The 24,312-nt window shown below is 46.9% G+C and overlaps 1 protein-coding gene across 3 annotated transcripts in view; it reads right to left on the bottom strand.

The window, feature by feature from the left end:
* LOC142587534 (malate dehydrogenase, cytoplasmic-like) overlaps nt 1-23,740 on the bottom strand; it is a 32,426-nt gene extending 8,686 nt beyond the window's left edge. Inside the window, exons 1-5 of one of the 3 annotated variants that reach the window (XM_075698617.1) lie at nt 23,489-23,740; nt 14,695-14,796; nt 11,889-11,985; nt 10,156-10,331; nt 5,691-5,813 (exon numbers count right to left, since the gene is read on the bottom strand). In XM_075698617.1, the coding sequence (XP_075554732.1) occupies nt 5,691-5,813; nt 10,156-10,331; nt 11,889-11,985; nt 14,695-14,796; nt 23,489-23,491 (501 nt within the window). In that variant the 5' untranslated portion in view covers nt 23,492-23,740. The remainder of the gene's footprint in view (nt 1-5,690; nt 5,814-10,155; nt 10,332-11,888; nt 11,986-14,694; nt 14,797-23,488) is intronic. The other 2 variants (XM_075698616.1, XM_075698618.1) reach the window with 2 other exon arrangements.
* Nucleotides 23,741-24,312: the final 572 nt, after the last annotated feature.

The raw sequence follows: 24,312 nt of genomic DNA, 5'->3' as shown, positions 1-24,312 counted from the left end.
GTGCGGTGAGCGAAAGAACAAATCTCAGCGTTCGAAGGCACCGGCGCGCCACGCTTCTCGGAGGCCACGTGTGGACTGCTCGGCAGCGCCACTAGACGGTGCAGCGTGCGCAGAAATAAGCAGAGAGGAAGCCGGCTACCGCATGACTCGTTTCTAACCGTTGGCACGCACCGGCGCGAGATGCATATGAAGGCGACACACAGGCTTCGCAGCGGCGGCACTAGATGGCGCTGACTGCTCCTAGAAAAGCGCAAAAGAGGAGTCTCTCTGCAGTACACGCCTCACACATAGCTCGTTTCGTTAGTGGCAGTATTTTGAATCGCTCTATTGATGATGGGTCTGCAGAATTGAGTTACTGAAGTGCTATTGCTAACAATTAATATCGCTTTTTTTTGAGGCAGCGCTAAGTTGGAAATAAATATATTAGGGCATGTAGCAAGTAAAAAAAGAAATGAAACACCAATGCACACGGTGGGCATCCTATAGAACAGCCTTACTGACAGATTGAAGGTCAATAATACCAACACTTCACGACGCAAACACTCTTAGTAATTATTCAAGTTCCAGAATCCACTTTATTTCTAACTCACTAATTGGGGGCCCCAAGGCAAAAATCTGTCGCAGACAGCTGGACGGGACCTGGGGGCTTACAGAGAGCAACAGGCAGTGGATTTCACAAATTCTAACAATTGCAGATACAAACAGTCATTATGAAGAAGAAATGAACTTGCTTGATACAGATACAGCATACATGGTGGACACTATCACAGAATGCATAAACAATGCAGGAAATGTAGCAGCCAGGAGAAAAGCGAAAAAGTTCATTGCTTCATCAGGTAGTCACGCACCTCCGATTTCAACGTGCCCAGTGGGGCATTGTAATTAATGTGAGCTTTTAAAAGGTTGTATAGTATTGGTATGCAGTAACCCAGCCTATATCCACCGTAATTTGTACGTGTACATGGCACTGGAATTAGCCTATTACGTATGCTGTAGTCATACGGGGAATGTTCTGTATCGTTTCGAAGTTTATTTTTATACATATAAAGAGATAGTTTATAATCGTATAACTTAGACTCTAAACATATTATGTTTAATGAATAGGGGACCAGTGGGTAATAGGCCCCTGGGTGTCCATTAAAGCTCTCAAAGACTCTTAGTACCTTCTTTTGGAGCCGCTCCAGTTTGTTATAGTTGGTGGTCGCTGTGGTACCCCAAACTAAAGTGCAATATGATAGACGTGAGTAAAAATTGGCATAATATATTGAATTCTTTAGTCTAATTGGAATCGATTCCCTTAGTCTGTAGAGGCAACGAACTGCTTCGCCTAATTCAATTGTGAACTTATTAACGTGCATGTTCCAAGAAATTGTTTTTCCGAACCAAACCCCCCAAAATTTTTCAGATGCAACGCGCTGCAGGGCCATTTCTTGAAAGTATAAGGTGAGTTCGAAGTCACTTTGTTTAGAGGTTTAAAAATAATATATTCAGTTTTTTAATGTTTAAGGTTAATCTGCTTGAGTTCAACCACTGTTCAAGGAAAATTAGGTTTTTGTTTATCGTTGTGTTTAGGTAGGCTAAAGTTGGCTCGGAAAAGAAAATATTAGTACCATCAGCATACATGACCAGTTTGGGAGAATTAGGCACATTATATAAGTCATTGATGTAAAGTATAAACAATAAGGGCCCTAGGATCGACCCCTGAGGTACCCCGCGTTTTACCACCGTAGTCGGAGATGACAAGCCACAGTAAAATCCACACTAAAAAGTATGTTTTCAATGTTGCTAAGAATTTCATTCTTGATTAGTAATAACGCCATTTCAGTAGATTTACCTTTCTGGAAGCCGTATTGTGAATCATTCACAGCGCGGTATTTAGTGAGAAAGGTTTTGAGCCGTGTATGAATGACATTCTCAAAAACTTTGGACAATTAAGATGGGCCGAACAAATATCGGTAGATAGTTTGCTATATCACTGACGGCTCCACCTTTGTGAACAGGGGTTATATGTGCTAGTTTAAGGTCAGAGGGAAATATACCAGTCTCTAACATTTGATTAATTATGAATGCCAGGGGTAAGGCTCTAATAGATGCCACATGCTTAACGGGGACAGCGCTCAGGCCATCCAACCCGGCGGTGACGTTGTTTGTAATTCTGGAAATGAAATTTGTGACTTCTTGTGCAGTAACCAGAGCTAGAATAATTGAATTAGCCAGTTTTGTACGTGCTAACAATGGCGTTTTAGTACAATCACTATGGCTATTCGGAGACACGTAGTAGCCAATATTGGAAAAAAAATTTGTTCATTTCTGTTAGGGCGTCTTCATCCGTCTTGCATTGAGGAAAAGCTGCAATATTAACTGAGCACTGAACCTTAGAGTTATTACACAAATTATTGATTTCCTGCCATAATTTTCTTGGACTGTTGTATATTTTATCAAACAGGGACTGATAGAAGGAGATTTCTGCCTTTTTTAAATCAGCGTTTAATTTATTGCGATATGATTTAAATTCTGTGAGCAAGGCAGCATCACGTGCTTGAACTAATCTATGGTACATTTTGTTTTTGGCTTTTATTCTCTTATGCAAGCTGTTTGTAATCCAAGGCTTGCTGTATTTTTTTGCTTCTATTGGTGTTTTGTATCATCGAGAAATTTTTTTCATAGCAGGCTACGATTTGATTGAGAAAGATACGGTAGGCTTGATTAGGATCACTTTCGGCGTAAACATTGTCCCATGCTATCAGTTCAGCATCAGAATAAAAATTCTTGAGCGAAGCGGAGTTAATGTCGCGATAACTTGGGTTGTCGTTTTTTTTTTGTGCTTTTTGGGAAGCACTGCATGGTATAAACGTGCAAATCGGGAGATGATCACTCATATCAAGGGGAAAGAGATCTGTTAAGTACTGCTCGCAAGGAAGGCTGGCGATACAGATATCAAGAAGTGTGGCGATAGTTCCAGTAATACACACGAGTAGGTAACGTAATGAGATTTGCGCAGGCAAAAGTACGAAGGACGTTTTGAAAATGTTCACTGGATGCGTCACCACTGAGCATATTGATGTTCACATCAACCATTACTAAAAAGGATGTGCGCATTGAGTGTAGACTAGGCAGAAACTCAAAGAATTCGGAAGTCCTAATGGTAGCCTCTAAACTGCTGCAATAACAACATTCGTAAGTATTACTACTAGACACTCTACATCGACTGCAATAGAAGTTATTTCATCAACAACATCCCAAGCAATACAATTTTTGATGCACAGAGATATACTTCCATCACGGTTAGCGGACCGCGTAATTCCGTGATAATTATATCCTGGTATTTTTGGTGGGTTATCGATTGCAGAAAGCCAGGATTCTGTGAACAATATGGCATCAAGTTTTATCGATAGGCTGTCGAAAAACATGCGTACGCGGTTCATTTTATTTTTAATGCTACGAGCGTTTAAATGGAATGCACTGAAGTAAGTAGTTAACGTTACTATTCCACGTATTCGCTTAATTAGTGAAGAAAAGGATTAAGAAATATCCCGAAAGACCTAGGCAGTTGCGCCCGAAGGGCGAAGCATTGGAAGCGACAGCAAGGCTTAGGCTTTAGCTGAAGCTCGTCAGACGGTTTTCGAAAAATACGCAGGGGTGACTTATGGGCCGGACAAAGCACGCGAGGCGACAAAACTTGGACAGCTTTTAGCCGTCTCACAACACTCGCGTAAGGTGCACCCGGCGTTTATAGATACTTCAAACGTTGGCTGCTTCGATATGAGCGCCGCCAGAGCAATTGACGCGACTCATGGACGACAAGGGCGACGCCCAGTCTTTGTTTGAGCTCTGCGCCAGCAGGTGGCCGCACCGTGCAGGCCGTTGACGTTTGCGCACCCGCTCGACCGGTAAAACAGCCAGTCCGCTTGCGTTTACCGTAATACCGGACACGCTAAAAGGTCTCGAAAATCGGGCCCCCGGCGCTGAAATTTCGAGGAGCGTCGCCACCGACGTCGCAGGTTCCGCTCCCCAATTTCGCACGAGATGAGACAGGAGAAAAACAGTCAGCGTTTGACGCTTGAAGTGTGCCGTTCGCTTTACTCAGACCAGTGTGCATGCGCTTCGCTTCGTTGTGTTACGCAGGCAGCTGTACAGTAGGGACGCTAGCGTGTGCGTACAGCGCTCACTGCAGCAGCTGTACTGCGGCTCCAACGCAGCGCCGAGTTGCCATCCTGGACAATGTCGAGTTCAGCCATATTGTCCAATTGTGTCGTGGCGGTCTTTTGAACCAATCATAGGCGCCCAGGTGGCTGCTAAGGCTTCTCTTGTTGGCTCGAAATGCCGCCAGAACCAAAATTTATTATATGGCACAATTTCCCAATGTCAAAAATAGCACTCCTGATCTTCTTTTCTTTTTTTCGATGCCAAACACACTGCGCGTCTCTCGCGTCTCTGGAGCCCTAACCCTGAACGCGTGGGCGGCACGTGTACTGTCAATACCGTAACGGCGGCAATGCCGACGTCGCGAATGCGCCTCGAGTGTCAATACACTTGCTATCGCACTAAAAGAGAGCAGGGATGGCGGCAAAGGATACCGATGGCGGGCCCCTCAGAAAGATATCTACCTCCGATGCTCGCCTTGGGTCTCGAGAGGAAACCCGCCACGAGTGCCCTTTCGGCGCAGCCGCTCTACTATAACGAAGCTAACCAGGAGCCTAACATGACGTACGGCGACAGTGGATTTATCGGAAACCTTAACCGCAGGAACGTTTACTTCACGAGCGAGCAAGCGAGTATATTCGCAGGGTGAGTATATATCGCACCATATGAAATAGAGATACAGGCAGTTTCGCCCCAAGGCCGAAGCACTGCAAGCGATAGCAAGGCATAGCGTTCCGATTAACGTCCTCGGAAGGTGTTCTGAGAATATGCAAATGCAACATGGCGCTAAGAAGCGCGCAATACCAAGGTTTCTAGGTAAAAGAAGTAACGCGAGGCCAACTTGGGCTACGCCGCATAAAAAACACATTCTGGCTGCTATAGCGTGTCCCACGACGCTGTCATGATGAGGAGGGCGCCGCCAGCTGTATCGCAGGCTTCGCACCTCGACGGGGCACGAGAGCAAAGGTAAGCCGTCGGTGTTCGTAACTTGAAGGTTCACTGTCCGTTCCGCTCGGACCGGCATGTGCATGCGCTGCGACGGCATGCGACGGCGCTGCGACGGCTGCACGCGGCTGCAAAGCCGGAACGCTTGCGTATTTTGCACACGACGCTCGTGCCAGCAGCGGAACGCTGCCCAGGTTTCGCTGCAAAGACGTCTAAGCAGAGCGTGGCGGTGCGTCCACTTAGCTTCGTCGTTTTTGCAGGCAAACGAACTGCGCGCCTGTTGCTTCTCTCGAGACCTTCTGACCGTCCTCGCACGCACCGCAGATACGGGAACAGCACGGCGGCGATGACCACGAGAACCTGCCTGAAGGGTTCGTATAATTGCTATCGCAATAAAAAAATTATCCACAGAAAAGTGGCTTGAGATTAAAAGAACCATTTTTGTCCTTCATGCCTCATTTGGGTGTGTGCTAAAGTTCCTTTTCGTGATACTTCCCCTTACTTGCGGATTTCCACTGAACACATTTGCGTATAAATCCCAATCGAGTACTGCGAATTTCCGAGAAAGGTTAAATGCCAGAATACTGCAAGCGCATACGCACCTGTGCCTGGGCCCTGTTGTGGTCGAGACGCGTCATGGCTGAGATGTTCGCCGTGGGAATAGACGGCGCGTACTTGGAGCAGATCAGCGCATTCGTGTTCGCCGGGTTGCCCACCACCACAACCTGTGCAAACCATCCGTAGAAGAGAAGTGTGTTCGTGACTCCACAAAACTTCTGGTCGCGTGTATTTGCACCATATCTTCTCACGTAATTTACTACGTGTCCTCGATGTGTACAAAAAAAAAAGGAAAAAGAAAAGAAAGGTGCATCAACGTTAAGATCGTGTGTGCGGCTTTCTGGTAGCATTCATTTGTACAAGATCGTTTCAACCACGCAGCAATGCTTGTACCAGCTGGATATTCCTACAGACACCTTGCACAATGCCGAAAACCCTGTGCGCACATTGGGCTACCGCCACTATCGTGAAGTATAGACATGGGTGCGAGCGCTGCCAACGCTTTATGAAGCTTGTGGGCTTCACGTTGCCTGTGTTTCTCCTTGTTCTTTAGCAGTACTTCGTCTCGCCTCAAGCAGCGTGTTTAGCCACGACGTCGGGTTAGTGCGCCGAGATTGTGACGATTAGTGCACTGAGCATAAACGGACAAATTGCTGCCATCGCGAAGACAAGCTGCAGCCATTGCGAAGCGGCTAACCGCTGCTGTGCCTGGACTACGCACTTCTTGGCTTACATTTTCCGATGCCTTGCTTATCATTTTTCTTTCATTTACTCATCAATATGTAGTCCAATCCTGCATTAATATTCAATCGTTTCTTCTGCGGCAAATTGCAGAGCTGGTGCGTAGCTTCATTCAACAAACGGCCGACACCCATTTCAATACTGCGCTGAACCCCCGTAAGGAGGGTGAATATTTTGACACTTACAAAGCATATAGGTTTGTTTTGACTCTGCTATTTAATAAAGAATATGCCGGTTTGTAACGCAAAAGTGTTTTTTTCATGCTTTGATCCAAACAACACACATTAAGTGATCACATGAAAGGAACAACTTCAGGTCAAAAGATCGTTTGATATACAATTCATACGTCAGCTGCAAACAGTTACCAAAGGTGGCTACAATGACAGAAGCCTCATTCTGAAACTTGCCACGATCAGTTTACTAGTTTCAAAACGTTATAAATACAAATCCACGCACATGAAGTACACATTCGTTACGCCTTCTTAACGGGACACGATCGCGAGCTGCACTGTACGCCTTTCAAACTCGCTCTCCCTTTCCATTTCTCAAGACTTCTTATCTTTTCTCTATTTTGAAGCGACGCCTTCTCTGCGTGTTCTCCCTGAATTCTCTTACCGCGGCTGCTGGGCGCTGCTGCTGTCTCGCCGAACAGCTCACACCTAAAGAAAATTTTGAATTACGCGTATACGGCGATGGCATCGAACCTAGGTCACCCAGCACAAAGGCCCGATGCTCTAACCAATATGTCACAGTGGCACGTGTACTTCCGTTGTGCCAACGTCAACTAGCTCTTTGAGATGATCGCCGCTTGTCATATTGCGCAGCACAGGTGCGCGAGAGCCCATGTGCACGCGTCGGTTTCCTTTACACCAAAGACGCAGGAATGAAATGGAGAAATTTATCGCATTTCAATAACCGCTTTTTGAAAGCTTTGATTCCAAGGTGTGCGGCGGATCTGCATGATCTTATTTTTTTTCAGTAAAAGAAGTTTGCCTGTATAGGCCTAGTTCCTTTCACCACTTGACCTTTATTTCGCGGAAGTTTATTGACATAGAGGAGGCGTACTTTTTATTATTGTTTCGAGAATCTTAATTACCTATCGGTATATTCGGAGGTTGAATGGCGGATGATAACCATGGAAACGGCCGCTTTCATGTAGTAGATGTGTTTTTTCTGTTGTTGCCGATTCTTTTCCAGCAATCGCAACGGCGTAAAAACTGTTATCGCTCAAGGATGCCGTCCAATAGTCCATTCGTTGTCGTCCCTAAGGAAATGTCTAAACGAGCCTGGGAACAATTCAGTTCTCTCTCTCTTTTCTTTTTTGCCATGAGGATTCCTACGAACTAGGAAATTGGTTACGCCACACTTTCCGTATGGCCCGGTACTCGCTGTGCCTCCGTACTGAAGCCTCTCAGCGACAGAAGTGCGCCTACTCTACCTTTATTTCTAATTTTATGTGCAACAGTTCTTCACCTGTATGCACCTCAGCAACACAGAAGGATACAGGACTAAAGGTGCTCATGTCACCTGACTGGGGCCCTGACCGCTGTTTGCCGCAGCAGAGCCCGAATGCATGCAGGGTATATGATGACAAACTGGGTTTCTCTGACGTAGTGTTCCAACGGAAGTGGAAAGCTCCAAAAATGCATTTTCAATAAGTAATAACAAATCCGCAAAGAAAACGTATAACACCTAACATACTGTAAGAAAAACGTAATCAACAAAATTTATATTCGACCTGAAGAAAGTAACTCTTTGTCAGACATTTTAATGCAGTCAAGGTCGTCTCGTTAATCTCCTTTATTATTTTCTTATTTCTGTTAAGGAAGTGTGAAATGTTAAAAAATTAAATTATGGGGTTTTACGTGCCAAAACCACTTTCTGATTATGAGGCACGCCGTAGTGGAGGTTTCCGCAAATTTCGACCACCTGGGGTTCTTTAACGTGCACCTAAATCTAAGTACACGTGTGTTTTCGCATTTCCCACCCATAGAAATGCGGCCGCCGCGGCCGGGATTTGATCCCGCGACCTCGTGCTCAGCAGCCCAACACCATAGCCACTGAGTAACCACGGCATGTTAAGTGTGAAATTTATTACTTTAAACTTTGAATACCACAGCCGGCCTTGATTAGTGGGATTTGGTAATGTTCTTAAGATAAACGTTTTGTTTGCTGTAATGCTCCAGAACGGTTTCGCGACATATATATACACTGAGACTTTTGATTTATACAATTTATACCAGCGTTAGTAGCTTTACTTACTGCTTTTACAGCTTCGTGCTCTTGTTGTTACCAAGATTTTCCAGTGCTTTCATCGACTTCTTTTGAAAGCGAGTAGGCTCTAGGATATTAGCAGTCGTCTTTGTGCCCCGCCGAAGTAAATAGCACTCTAGATGATACTATGTAAATAGCGTATTCGTTTGAATTCGTTAAGAATTAAATTTATAACGTACCAGAGTGAACAACTTACACGAGACAATCTGACTTTAAGGAAATTCACGTGTTCGTTTCGTGAAATATATCGATGCTGAAAAAAAAAACGCAAGTAAAGATTGTAGAAGTAGTTTGCTGGATTCTATCATTACCGAAAGAAAGATTTAAAACGATGAGTTGCGGCCTTTATTGTGCGACACCTTTTATAGTGTTTAGCGCAGAAATTTCAATACACCGCGGACAGCAGACAGTGCTCTTGTATGTCTCCTCTGCTGTCCATGTGTTTTTTTTTAAATTTGAGTGTCATACGCTAAAGAATTAAATTTCTGTTAATTTGAACATTTTCTGCTCTACATATTGTGTACCGCGTCTTTTTAATATTCAGTGCAACTTTATTAATGACTAACCAATCTGATAGCTCTAAGAGTCAAGTGTTAGGCATTTTTGACAATCTGGTTAGGCTAGAGGCCCAGTGAAGAAAGAGCCGTCATTGGCGTTAAGTACTATTTTTCAGTGCAAGAAATATTACTGATATCATTTATATAAAGTAATATTTACAGTGTGCGAAGTTCAAATGTAGGCTAAATATGATCAGCGGGAAGCAACTTGAATATTGTTTCGCTTGTGCGATGTGTGGCAGTCATAAATTTAGCAGGAACATAGGTATATAAAGCATGTAGCTGAACTGATCCCAAGCGGATGTTCAGCAAGACCGGATGCCTTAAAAGGCAGGCGGGAAGAAGGCATAGTAAATTGAACAACACTTGACGTGGTCCGGAATTCGGAAATTGAAGAGGATTTGAGTGAAGAAGACGCAGATTTGCAAGAGATTCGAGGAAACTATACGGAATAGCAGGAACAAGTAGAAGATTCCAGGCAAACTTGACAAACGATTGGAAAAAACTGCATAAAATTGGCGTTAATTCTACAAAATTTTTGCCTATTAACTGAAAGAAAAGCATAAAATATCTGGAAATCGTAGGGTTCGGGAAGTTGCAACAAAATCAACAGAGCATTAAAAAATTTAAGAAATCTGGAGAAAAATGTAGACGATATGATAGACTTTGAACAATGCTGTATGAATATTTTAGAAAGACATTGGAAAGTAGAAGCAGTCTAGCAGAACATTGAATGTACGAGCTTCACTGAAGTAGTAGTGCACATATTACGCTTCAACAATGATGACAAATTCCTGGGAAATGTGTTTAACATTACGTTTTAAACCTATGCAGAACGTGAGTAGCTGAATTTTGCAGATCACTGTGGTCATTCAGATAATTGATCCGCGTACCTTAGTCAGCGCTGAAACCACTGACTGTCCCAATGATTTCCTACCTTGACAGACTTCTTGGCATATTGATCGAGGGCATGGCCGTTGCTCTGGTAGATCTTCGCGTTAGCAGTCAGCAGATCTCTGCGATCCATGCCGGGCTTGCGAGGCAATGAGCCCACTAAGAAGGCCACGTCGATTCCTGTGAATGCTGTCTTCTCTTCATCTGTGGCAATCACCTCTGTGTCGGAGCGAAAAATAAAATAGCTAAAGCAGCCCCATCCAGTGAAGATATATGCCAATGAGCAACTCATACTGCAGACAGCAAAGTTGCATGCATGAGTTCTCGCAGCCATTAAAACTAGGAGGAGTCAGCTCTGATACTACCCAATATCTATGCAATTGTTCGCGAAAGCTTTGTTTTACCCAACCCTTTTCATATTATTCACTATATACGAGTTTTATACGGACACTGTCTTTTTTTCTTTAAAATCATTAAAAAACGGCACTGCACGAATGTGCTCATCATAGCCTATACTAAAGTTATTGTTAAAAAAAAGTACTAGACCCGATATGCACGAAATGCTTGTAGATTTGGGCCCCTCCTAACTCACCTTCAACTTGGACAGGTAGAACGCGACGTGAGAAACCAGAAATTACGCTAATTACTGACTAACACAAGCAGCGCGAAGAAGTCGTTGTCTATCAGAATGAGATAAATACGCAAGGTGAGTTTTGTTTAGTCACCACTGATAATTGCGCTTCAAAGCAAATTCGAGGCTGTGACGCAGGCTACGTTTGCTAGCTGTTCTTTGATTTCCGCTGCGTAAGTGGCTTCAATGTCAAATGGGGCTCGTCTACAGATGAAATGGCCCACAGCCACCGAGGGAAAAGTAGAAACGTATTCTCAAACGACCCTCCAATGGGAGCTTTCCCCACTCAACCCAGTATAATGATGATGATGCTTGTTGGTATTTTCTTGGAAAGGGGACTGGGACAAGCTAGCCTGTTTGATTTAATGGCACAAACAAGTTTAATAAACATGAATTAAAATGTGCTTCAAGGTGATAGAAAAAAACACACACATGTGAAACGTAAAAGTTACAGCTTCATGAAGAATGAATGTGGTGCGAAATCGCCATCTGATAACAACTGATATTGTTTTGAGACTCGGAACTACAGCTATAGGTACGAGAAGCGCCTCAGTACGAAATTCCTGAATAACGTTTGCCGGGTTATCTTTCTCAAGCGTTCACAGAAAGCTCAGCATGCGGCCTGTTTTTATTTAGCGTTTATCAATATGCGGCCACTTCCGCAAGGAAATCACGCGGCTCCCACACTCAGACAAATAACACCATGGCCACGACAGAACCTAAGGCTGCAGTTCTGTCCTCGTGTGGAGTAGAAAAGAAGAATGTGCGACAAGCGTTAATTGCAACTCCCGTCGAAGCCAACTGCGTCAGCATTCGTTTCATTGCATTTTCGATACTAGTAGCGACCGTCCGTCATTTCGTTGTGCCCGCCATGGAGGGCAATTGCCCCCAGCTCGAACCGAAGCGGCTGTCCGACAGGGACACCACCACCACTGCCACTCGGCAAACCTGCTTTTACTTTTGAATGAAGCCAATCGACTCCGTTATCAAACTGTCATAACGTGCGTTACTTGCCTCCGCTAAACCTAGCTCCCAACATACATAGAGCAGCAGCGTGGGCATGGCCACCGCGAAAAAGAAACGTAAAAGTCAATGTGCCAAAAACGCTGGCGCGGCTCTCTTCTCGCGAAGAATCGGGGGCTCACCCTTTAGGCGAGGGTAGGCGCAATCTACCAGCTCCATGACAACGCCGTTTAAGACGCTCATCATCCTCGGTAGTTCCAGCAGGTGGAGGATTACTGACTGCAAGACGCCGACACAGTGGCTCGGTAAATTATTTGAAGACCGTCAAGTGACATTTCAGAAAGCGTAATTCTTTATGTAAACAAAGATGTCTCACTTTTACCGGAAAGCCGAATCAATAATAGTGATAGCAAAGTGTTAGACAAAACATGAATAAGCCTCGTAGCTTTATCGGCCAAATAAATTGCAGTAAACATTCACTTATTAAGAAAAGAAACAAATTAAAGCACGGTGTCACGTGCGAACCAAAAAAAGTCACAGGCGTGCGCAGCACACGCAGTGCAGGAGCGGCTCCACGGGCAACCATCGTTTTCGCGAGAACCAACTGAACTGTCCAGCCGGCATGGACGGTGAGCTGCGGCTAGTGCATGCTCTGGGCACAGCAGTCTGATGAGCCCGACGTTGCCTGGTTGCAGCCGTACGCGTAGCCTATGCATTACATGCCCTGCCCAACTCTATTTTTTAAATAACGGAGCTGTTCTAAGTCGAGCCTTCGCCGTCCGGCCACCGGCGTCACGCGGGGGGCGAGTTAATGGCAAAAATTCACTATCGGGGATGGGCCATCGTAGGGGGGACGAGAGTGGTATAGGAGCAGGTGTTTTGCCGGCGCACGCCCTTTCGCCCAATGGATTCCGTTCGGTGCGAGCGGCAGCGCAGACGTCGCGCGAATCCCGATCTTCGAGAGCGAGAAGCGCAAGCAAAGCACCAGTGGTGGAAAGCCAACCCTCCCCTTTAAGCGAAGGCAACCCAAGCCAAGCACCAGCAGAGGCAAGCTAAGCCCAAACTTCGACAGTAGGAGGCCGAGCAGAAACGTCGACGCAGAGACATTCCTCCCACGCAGGGTGGTGATGGACGGTTCAAGAGGTAATTCCTCGAACGTGAGTGCGGCTACAGCTGCAAGGTGTGTGATAGACTGTGGTTTGATCACAACCTCACGCAGCTGAAGAGTGTGCGCAATCCGGAACCGAAGCTCGAAACTAGCAAAACGACAACAACGAGACAAAATAATTTCATGAAAATCGTGCTAAACGCGAGCTCAAACTTGAGAAAACGACCACCACCTTCGCTGTTTTGGCAGCTTTCACTGCTTGGAAATGGATTTACTTTTTTTCTCAAAATGTCAATAAGAATGTGACCTATCCAAGATCGCTCTCTGACCAACACCGCACTCTTCGCGTTTCTTTGGGCTATGCGTAATGCCCCAACCACTGGCACGCGCCGGAAAGCTTCGGGGAAGTCGTTACAGTGAGCTGTAGGGCTATGCGGCTGCGGCAGCGGGTAGTAATGGTTTTAATACTACATTTTGGTGCTGGTATTACCGGCAAGCCATTTTCCAGTATCGACCACTCCAAACGACATCCCTGAATTTAAGCCGATTTAGTAGTTTCGTCTGTCATGCGAAAGAAGGAAAAATAAAGAAATAACTATTTGCGACGGCTACTAAAATAGATTCTTAGGTTTTACATACCGTAACCATGATATGAAATGAGGCACGGCATAGTAGGCGACACCGCAATAATTTTGCTCATGAGTGGGTTCTCTAACCTGCATGCGATGCACGGTGGTACAGGAACGTTTTTTTTTTTTTTTTCATTTCTCCCGTATCTAAGTGTGGCCTTAGCGGTCGGAAATAGAACAGCGACTTCGAGCTTAGCAACGCAACGCCGTAGCCACTAAGCTAACACGGCGGGTATCGGCCTACATTCCGCTAAAAAAATTGGAGGACGCTTAAGCTTCCTTTTTAACAGTGAAACGCGATAGCGTTCAAGGATGCCCGACTGCTTCTCACGCTTCAAGGCAACTGCAGCATATGTAACTGTAATGTTTACCAGGAAACGCTGGCGGAGGCGAGCGCCATTTGGAGGTATTTCAAGGAACCGGGCGCGCCCCTTTATGACCTTTGAGATTTGCGCGCGCCGGCGCTCGCAAATCTCAGAGGCCATGGCTGCTCTATTAAAGGTAGAAACGCTGGAAATAGGATTCGTGCTTTTGTGAGTTTCCGCGTAACCGAATTTTGTTTTCTCGTATATTCAATATATACTCCGACGATATCATGTCCGTAGGTTGTGAGGTTGTGTGTATGTCGTACTTTACGATTTTTCTGACGTCCTTGAAGAATTCAATTAGTTCGGTTACTTCCTTGCGCTGCATGGAGGGCCTGCGTGGCTGGGTTGGAGTGGCTCGAAATTCTTTTTGCCGAAACGAAGCACGGAGACGACGCCTGATTGTCTGCGACACGGTGCCCCTAACGCTTTTAATAGCGTACACACAAAAATGCAAGCACACACACACATGAGTTCGCGAAGAAATCTAGTAATCGTTACTCGTTTTACTTCACCCAGGAAAGCAACGAGCTGTGGATAATTAGTGGTTGTTAATCGTTCCTTTGCCTTGAAGCGACGAATGTCCACCGTATTACAGTGTGCTAGAAATACGCCATATACGAAGGAATAACGGAATGATTTCGTCGTGTTGCAACAGCGCACACACAAAGCGGCGAGTAAGCGGCGAACACGTGAACGGCTGCTTTCGAAAACATTGCAATCAGCATGGGAAATATGAAACGTACAAATATTTCACATTACTACACAAGGAAATAACTAAACATACGCGGATACTTGAAAAAGTCAGTCGTCTGCATATTAGATTCGTGGTCCAAATATTCAATATTCTGGCATAAGTGAATAATGCCAGTGCCATTCAGCTTACCTGATCCTCCCCAAACACGTGGCCTTTGGCAATGATGGGTATAAGTGAGTAGGCCAGCTGGCCCGCAGCCCCGGTTACCAGTACGCGGATGGGATCCTTGGGCTGCACAGACCAAAGATTGAGTAAATCGTTGCTGCAATACAAGGTTGGCTCCTTGAAACACTAAATTTTAGGGTTTTACGTACCATAACCACGATCTGTTGATGAGGCACGCCGCAATATGGGCGTCCCGAAATACTATTTACCACCTGGGGTTCGTCAACGTGCACACCGTACACGAACGTTGTTAGTTAATTAGCTAGAAACTTAATTAGTGAACTTTTGTTAACTAGTCGATTATGCATTTCAATTTTTTGTACAAGTAATCTCCGCTTCTTCGAGTAGACCGGCTCAAGGACTAGAATTGGCTATCTGCCTCAGGCAATCATTGAACAATATTGTACGTGTTCGCTGAAACAGCCTGCATATGACCTTATACGGTTTGTCAAAAACGATTTTAAAGGAAACGGAGAAATCGTCGGACAAAGGCTTTTTCTAAAAAAAAATGAAGGACGGCGCGAGGAGATTAAAATGGCTGGTGCTTTCGCAGGTTAATAAACGATTAGTTTTTTGCCGCATGGTGTACAGGACTAGCGGGGCGCTTTTAATACGCGTAAAGCCAAATTGTTGTGCGTGGATAAGGTTGCGAGAATGGAGAAAGTAATACAGATGGGAATTTAGTAAACGCTCCAAGATTTTCCCGAATAGAGAGTTCATGACAATATGTATGCTGTAGGAAGGTTAGGGGGTCGACCAGGTTTTGGAACAAATATAATTTTACCTATCTTCGAAAAGGAGAGCAAATGACCTAATTTGAGAGCTGCGTTCAAGATTAATAGAAAGACTAGAGGGTGCAAATGAGAGGGACTTCGAATAAACATTGCAGTGAGTCCGTCGAGCCCTGGCGCCGAGTGGGGCATGCTTCCCCTCCGCCGCTGTAATTGGGTGATCGTTTCGAACCGCCGGGTATGGGCGCGCGGCAATTAGCCCCAAGAATGACCTAGCGGCCCCCTCTAGCGTCACTCCTATGACGTCAGGGCAAGGACTCCCGCCTGTCGACTGATACATTTCGGGCGGTGACCGGGCGTCTTCAGCAGTGTTTCCGTTTTTTTCGCTCTCGTTTCCTATGCTGGTACACCTATGACGGCCCTCTAAAATATATTTTTACGATCTCTTGTTTCGTCAAAATTTATTCAAAGAGTGTATTCCTACACAACAATATCTTTCTCAAAGGCAACATTGCAGTGCCGGCCGACGGAGCCGAGTGAAGAGTGGTGGTGGCTTTTCGTGGACAGTGCTATGCTCTGCAGCGGTAGTTTACGTGGATAAAAACATACAACAGCGAAAGCACAGGATAGAACAGTCCAGTTAAGCGACCGTACCTGCGTCGTACAACAAGCACGTAACAAACGCTGGCTATATATGACTTCTACAACATTTATCTTGATTTTAACCAGCGGAAACTTGTTTTCTCACGACCGAGGTAGTTCATAGTAAAATATCAAATTTCCGCATTTATTCACAGAAACGTTCGACACTAGTATGAGGACTAAACAATACTGCAGTCTAGGTTCCGCCAGTGTCGTTTGCTTTTCGAAGTGTTTCTCAAAATTGAGCCGCATTTCACTGCTAACATTAAGCGGCGGTGACTCGAAGTAAAGCTGATTCATGCTTTAAGCTGTTTGCTGCTCACGACAAGGCATGTATCAATATTTATTCCCTTTTCAGTGCTGCACGCTCTAAACAGTTTTCAAATTTACACGTTTGTTTCTCGGGGAACGGTTTGAAGGATTTGCTTAGAGAAATTGACACCGTTGCTCGGTGCAACTTTTAGGGCGAATTGAACCATTAAGGCCGTGTGGCTACAGTCAGCAAGAAGCCGAAGCTTTATTCATTAATGGTGTGGGACGCATTGAAGATATCAGCATTCACCGAAGGAGATAAAATACGAAGCGTTCGTATAACTGAACGCCAGTGTGTTTCGAAACGTTGTGATGCAGACGGTAGTTAGATGGTCCTCTTCAATGCAGCCTAAGCGGCACTCTAGTGTGCTAGAGTATACTGCATGCATTCCAAATGGCGCTGTAGAGAACGGCTTCGTGGTTTCAATTACAAGTTGTAGTCAACGAATGAGTTTTGCCAACAATGCGTGCCTCGCCATAACGCCATAACGACAGCTGGTTGCTTTCATTGTGGGAGGTGTCTGCCACATTGTCGATAAAGGCCGCTGAAAGCCACTATGAAACATTCTATCGCTTTTAATGGCTTGGCTATTTTCTTTTAGATGAGTCCTATACTATACATGACGTGCAGTTGTGTTAACCTCCATGAACAATGCTTTCTTTTTTTAGGTGGCGTTTCCGGAGAATGCTGAAAGTAGTAGCAATATTTTTCACACAAAATGTGCGCCTAACTATTCCTCTTACGCCTTATTACAGTGTCCACATTTACGTAGAAGAACTCACCAGAGCAATAAAAAGTTTGGGGGAAGCTGCACAGGCAGTATCCTATTCTAACATACTAATTCAATATAGAGTTGACACCAAATACCAAGACAGCTATTCCGTTTAAAACGAAATGTCTGCCATAACTATAAACACTAAATGAATGTTGTGTTTGGAGCGAAGCATCATAGAAACCTTTCCATGTAGAATTTGAAGGCGTTCTTTTAAAGCAAAATTTATGGACAGGCACGGCGCATCTTTGCATTGGAACGAATTACCATCGACAGTTGTCGTGAGGTTGGTTTTGTTCGATTTCTTTACGCGAAATTTATGGACAGACAAGGCACACCTCCGCATTGAAAAAGTAATAGACCCCTGCAACTCTGCATAGCTTACAATATCGTAGCAGCAAATTTTCACGACTCACGTAGTTCCGAAAAAGGAGAAACCGCAATTTAAGCGTGACAGCATAAAAGAGCCAAACTGTCTTTGAAGAAGTACGGCTGGCGCGCCCAATACTCCGAGCATGCACGAAGCCGTGACGTCACTCACGAGAGGGCGCCACCAATACTCCGAAGTCTACGGTGGTAAGCGCTGTCTGTGTCGGGGCTGTCAATCAGTATGCTAGCTCAGTAGCAGCGTAGCCGAGTCCAGTACCGAAGTGGTGGAGGTGCCATCAGCTTTATCGAGTGGGGGAAGACGCGTCGCGTATGTGGGCTTTTCAAACGCTTGTTTCAAAATGGTTGTCTGTAAATGCTTTTGGAGGTTAAGTCATGGCAGATTGCTTTGTCAAACAGATCGTTCGATCGCCTAACGTTCTGTTTACACAGCGAGAAAGCACAAGCATATACTGTCTTTTGAAGATCTCGCGCATACCGACATCCCCTGCAAGTTGAAACCACCTGCGCATCGCTGGCACCCTTAGGCGTTCCTCGCTCAGCTGATGAGTTCGCCATGGTTTTGCTTGAGTGCTGTGAGGTTTAATTTCTCGTAAGTTTTGATTTTGCACAGGTTTTCGCAAATTTTATAAAATTTCACCATGGCAATGTTAAGAATTAAGCCCCAGGAGAAAGCGCAACGGCGAACTTGTTCAAACCAATCAGTATGTTTTAGTTATTCACGGATTTGACAACGTGCGTAGTTTGTCAACTGTTTCAAATGCGCACATTGAGTACCAAACAAGGAGAGCTCGAGGTAACGATGGTCAGACAGCGTTTCGGCGGCGTACACGGACGATCTTTATCCAACACGCGTTAAAAGAATGGCTACAAAGACCCACGTATACAGCGTATGGGGTTTGAAAAGTTGGGAGCGCGAGGCCGGGTCATTTAGTATGCAAAGGTCGCTGACGCATGCAAATCGGACAAGCTGCGCGCCGCGGGTGTCGTCGGCAGCAGGCTCCCAGGATTCGTGCGTCGTGTTAAAATTCTCAGCGAGAACAAAATCTCCCCGAGGGGCACTGCGAAAAACAATGTCCTAGATCATCCAGAAGCTGATCGAGGGGCCTTCGAGGCGGGGCACGAATTGCAGTGACGATGATGGCTTGTTCGTCTCTCCCCCAGTTGAGAGCCACCACAAACATTGATACATGTAGCGGGAACCAGGGTGCACGAGAAATAGCAGAACACGCGGAATTTCTGGGGCATGGAACGTGGTAATCGCGATAGGGACGTTGGGTATTCACTTGACGGGCCTGTAGGGGTCACACACGATAGGAAATGCAAAATTTCCTTTACTGGTTTTTGTTGCACTAATAATGTCGTCGCGCCATAAGTGTGGCCCAATTTTGACTGCAGAAATTTAAGCGTGTTAGTGCTATCCACGACGAGCGCTAATCCACCCAGACCGAAGAATTATATAGTGAGCTAAAAAAAAAAAATACACCCGTGATTGCACACGCGAAGGACTAAGCAGAAACCTCGAGAAGGAAGAAGTTGCCAATCCCTACACATGCACGAGCGGTGTTGCGTTGTGAGGATGTTTCAACAGTCGAGTTAACCAGTGAAATGGTGAGAGAGAGAGAGAGAGAGAGAGAGAGAGAGAGAGAGAGAGAGAGAGAGAGAGAGAGAGAGGTCATGCCTCCGTAACGAGTACGCACGTCATGGCCCGGAAAATGAATGATTAAAAAGAAAAAAGAGTAAATAGAAGAAGGATTAGAGAGTGAAAAGAAAAAGACAGGTGAAGATGGACGTGTCGGATGAGTACCGTAGACAAAAATAGGGGAACAGCCGGCGTGGGACGGAGAAAAGTGCGCGGCCCTCCCGGAGAGCGCGGTGGCAATGTCGACCGACTGGCCCGTTTTGGTGCATGCACGCGAACTCCGCCGACAGTCGGAGACGCGCCGAGATCGCCGCGCCATGCCCCAGAAGTGATTATATAAGAATTAGCCATAATCAGGCCTTGCCACAGTGTGGGATAGCTTATCGACCAAAATAGGGCATTGTCTATGGGCAAATAGGGCACATATAGGGCCCGTCGGACGCGTGCTGTGTCTGCCCGCTTTGCGGCACCCATTGCAGCCAACCGCCACGTCGCCCATGCGAACAGTGCATTGCGCATCCAAATTCTGGGTTTGTCTGCGGCGTCGCGTGCAGAAAACCTGATCTGCTTGTTGCCGCACCGTGCAGACACGGCGGGGATGAGCGTACGTGCCGCAGTATGTAAACGCAGGTACGTGTGTGTCCTCAATTATGGCGGTGGATGTCCAGCCAATCATTTTACGTCCATGGCTCATGGGCACACGACGCGCTGCGGGGTCCCCTTCTAGTAAGCGTGAGAAATTGCCAGATCGCTCCTTAAAGGAGACACGAACGGCACACAGTGAAGCGTCCAGTTGCAAGTTAGGAGTGCGCGCATTGATCTGCACAATTTGCGGCGGCGACCTTAGAGCCAACGCCCGTAAGTTTAACACGGGGCTTTCGTTTTTGAGCAATACGAATCGACATAGACGGTGTTTGCCACAGGGTTCCTTTCAAGTGCACCATTTGTCAGGTCGCTGTCGGTCATCCGAAAGCACCGTCAAACCGTGCAGCGCCTTACGAACTGTGATGTGGCCAATCTTTTCTTTGATCAATATATGTTTTCATTAATATTGACAGATCCTGGGCAGCAGTTGTTGACTGTACTAGCGGGGTTAGAAGCATGATGTGTGCGCGCTCTTGCTTGGCCAGTATGCTGTTGGTGCCCTTGTCGAAAGCGGGCACTAGGGTCGACGCCCGGCGTCGCCACGGCGTCGGAAGGCGCGCCCCCCTCCCCGGGCCGCAGCAGCGTGGGACCCCAGAGGCGCCGCCGCGGAAGCAGCGTCCGAGCGCAGCACGATGCCGGCTGTGTCAACTGGTCGCGGAGCTCGTCAGCGCGTCCACATTGTCTTGCCGCCGCAAGCATATCAGAGCCCTCCTGCAACAACTGTCCCAAGAGGTCGAGAATCTGGGACCGATGACTGTTGGTGACTTTGCGGTTGGAGTCAAATAAGATATCCGTGCTTCGTTTCTGAAAATCCACCGCCCGGTGAAAGGACTCCACCTGTCTGCAGTCGCCGTCACTGTGCTGGGAGCGAGGTGCCACGCCTAGAGCCTCAACATCGACTCCCCGCCTGCGAGCGTCGCGTCTGCCTACAGCGATCGGTGCACCCCTCCCACGAGAGTCGAATTCGATGTCCGCCAGCTTGCAATGCCCATCCAATGAAAAAAAAGGCGCGCTGGCGCGTAATGTTACTTCATGCAAAAACCTGCGTGGTAGTTTCTGGTTTCTCATAGGCTACGGTAACTACGCTAAAAGGCGTACGTCGATAAAGCAAGGCTATGTCACTGGCGTCGATGCTTCGATAATATGTCCCAATTCCCGCGGACCCACTTTTTAACACCCACCAAGGAGCGCGCTTCCAAGTCGGAGTCGTTGAAAACAGCGTGCAGAATACGTGCGGCGACATGTTCAGGGAGTGAACCCGCCGACGGGCATGCTACACTTCGTTCAAGGTGGGGCTTGTTCGCGGAAAATAGCCAAGAGGAAAAATTGGAGGACGCTTAAGCTTCGCCTTCAAGAGTGGAACGCGACAGCGTTCCCGTCGACCCTCCAAGGGGTGTAAGACAATGGGCTACGGCGCAGCGACTACGCGCCCCGCATCGGACGCGGTGGGCGTCGAGCAACGCAGCGTTCGGCGCGACAACGAAATGTGCGCCTCAGCAAGCGATGCACGCCCGAGCCTGAGAAACAGCTCGTTTCTAAGGCAACACCGCGTTCACTAGAGGCGCTTTTGTACCGCTTTGAAGCATCGAACTCGTGGCTCAGTGGTAACGTCTCCGTCTCACACTCCGGAGACCCTGGTTCGATTCCCACCCAGCCCATCTTGGAAGTTGCTTTTTATTTATGAAGTGCCTGCCGTGATTTATCGCTCACGGCCAACGCCGCGGACGCCGACGACACCGGCTTTTCTGCGACACGAGCGTCTTAGGTTAAAAATAATAAACTGGGCCGTCCGAGTGCGGCAAACCTCCCGGGAAAAAAGAACCGCTCCCGTACGGCGACCCAGCGCAAGGCAACTTCACATCCGCTATGTCTCCACCACGCTGGGCCAAGCCGATCGGCGGCATACCGCAAAGGCAAACGATGTGTAGGAAAATAGCGCCCAATTGAACCCAATTCCGGGCCGAGTGGGATCGGTAGGCGCTTAGGAGAAACCCCCGAACAAAATTTGCGGGCGTAAACAATAAGAACCTGAGCTTTCGGCGAAAGTATGCAGGAGCGAAGCGGCCGCCGATCCTCCCACTAATAAAATTTTCACCTGCTCACTCCAAGCAGTTGCGCGCGCGCCCTCGAGCAACTCCTTATATTAGCGCCGGTGCTTCAGTTACAATTCCCGCGTGCACAGCTGTGCCATGCCATCGGACCGATAAACGCCGGCGCAGCCAGAGGGACGCGCTGCGCGTTTGTAATCGTTGAGAGTGGCGAAGCGTAGGCACAAAACGAGACAGATGAATACGCAGGCTTGTGGGTGCAGAGCGCAGCAAACGAAACGTTGCGAGATGCCGATTTTGGTTGCAATCGAGAGGGTGGCGTTCCTTACCATGGCTAGTCGCTCAATTAGGAGTGAATCACGATAAGTCGACATAAGCTAGAAAACGACCAGCATAAACTGAGGAAGTCGCATATATAGAGACAAAACAGGGGCACCAGCTACGCTGTCGCATGTCTCCCGCTCACGTTTAGCTTGAGGAGCCCTTCATTTTTTATGCTATCATGGGCAACCCCCAAGAAATTTGGAAGACCGTGCAGCGTATTGTTCGTGATCGGCGCGGAAGCCAGACGACTGTCTACTTGGATCTCGGGAGTTACACAGATGGGAGTTCTAAAAATGAAGTCGTCTGTTTGGCGATCACTGAACGCGAATATCTTTCAGTAAGCCTGGTTCCCGCTTGCATGCCACACGGCGGAAGTATCCAGACTTTCAGTTGTTCTGGACCCCCATGTCTGCTATCAGCCCTGAACTCACAAGCTCTCCAAAAAATATATATTACTTCGGCATGTTATGATGACCAAGCTATCAACATACAGGCTGAGACACGCTGCTAAATAGGAACTCCAGAATGCGCGTACAGTACAACAGAGACTGTTACGTGGAATGCGACTACGGCTGCGGCATATCCTAAAAAGGGCCCTATACTGCCGAACGTGACTTTACCTCGGTTAGAGGCGACGCCAGTCAGGGGTTTGATTCTGGATGTAGTTTGACGGAGCTGTCGTTGCCCTTCCGTATCCGCGCGACCCCGCCAGATTTTCCGGCCTTGATGGTATTGACGTTGAAGAATGGCTGTAAATGTACGACGGTGTAAGCAAACTGAGCAGGTGAGACCCGACCATAATGCTAACCATTGTTTTCTACCTGGACGGAACCCTGCTTCTATGGTTTAAAACAGACGAGGACGAGCGGATTAGTGGCAACCATTTGTACAGAAGCTGTCCGATATTTTCGGCAGCCCATATGATAGGCAGCTCGCCGCGAAAATGTGGCCGAGTACCCAGGCCCAAATTACTACAGAGTCGTCCATCTCTTAAATCCAAGATGTCCTCGCTTTTTGTGGCAAAAGCGGCATGTGTATGGCAGAGTTTGACACACTTTCGTCCTATCCTCTAAGACATCGCGAACGACGCGTTCACCGTGCTGGTATGAACCGGCAAATGTTTCTTCTATTAAAAAAGAAACAGTTTCAATTCACGTTTGGTTCATGCCATGGTCTCCTTCCGCGTTCCTGTCTGGTTCGCGCAGCTGTAAATCAAGCTTTCGCGATGAAATCGAACTAAAAATTTGCACTCACCATTTTGGTCAAGGTGTGCAAGGATGGACAGGACGAGCTTCTTCAACACAATCGGTCGAACGCCCGCGAGGGTAGAAAAGAACGACGATGCTAAGCAGGCTTGGCAAGCGTTGTTAACATCAGCTCAGTAGCGCACCTCGGTGTTTCCGCCGACGAATGTGCGCGCCTTGAGTGGCGGTCGTTGGAACTAGCGGCGCTGCAGTCGACATCCCCTTGCACGTTGCCGGGCAGAACTCTTCGCGTGTGCTGTGCACGCTGCCTTCACTCCTCACTAAGGCGCGGTAAAAGCACGCTTCGTAAATGACAGCATTGGGTTTTACTGCACGTGGAGATAGGCAGAAACAGCGGGCGTTCTTAATGTGGCTCGGGCGCGTACATTTGACGACGCCTACCTTTTACCACACGCCGCGCGTCACAGACTGCATCGACGGCGCGTATTAATTATGCACGGTTTTTTGTGCCACTTTTACATGAACGGGAGTTTGCACACCTTACAGCTAAGGATAAATACGGATAGACATGGCTGTATGACATGCTGTTACGAATAAGAAATAAAGTAAGCAGCGTGAAATGGCATGAAGAGACAAGCGCACGGTATAAGTTGACTAAAAATACTTAATTCGTTTAATTGGTGCTTTGAGTGATAAAAGCAGCCTGAAAGGTACAAGGGCAAAAATAGAGTTGAGCGGCACAACATCACGTTTATGTAAATTTGCGTTTATCTAATTAATTCAGTACACATTATCAACGTCGTTTAATTATCATGAAATTATCACAACCCGTTAGGCTGGCCTCTTCGCGTCGACGCTGACGACACGCTGCGC

Source organism: Dermacentor variabilis, chromosome 7, assembly GCF_050947875.1.
Source record: "Dermacentor variabilis isolate Ectoservices chromosome 7, ASM5094787v1, whole genome shotgun sequence".
NCBI classification, from domain to species: domain Eukaryota; kingdom Metazoa; phylum Arthropoda; class Arachnida; order Ixodida; family Ixodidae; genus Dermacentor; species Dermacentor variabilis.
The sequence above is the reverse complement of the archived record's forward strand: the minus strand, read 5'-3'. Positions and strand labels throughout refer to the sequence as shown.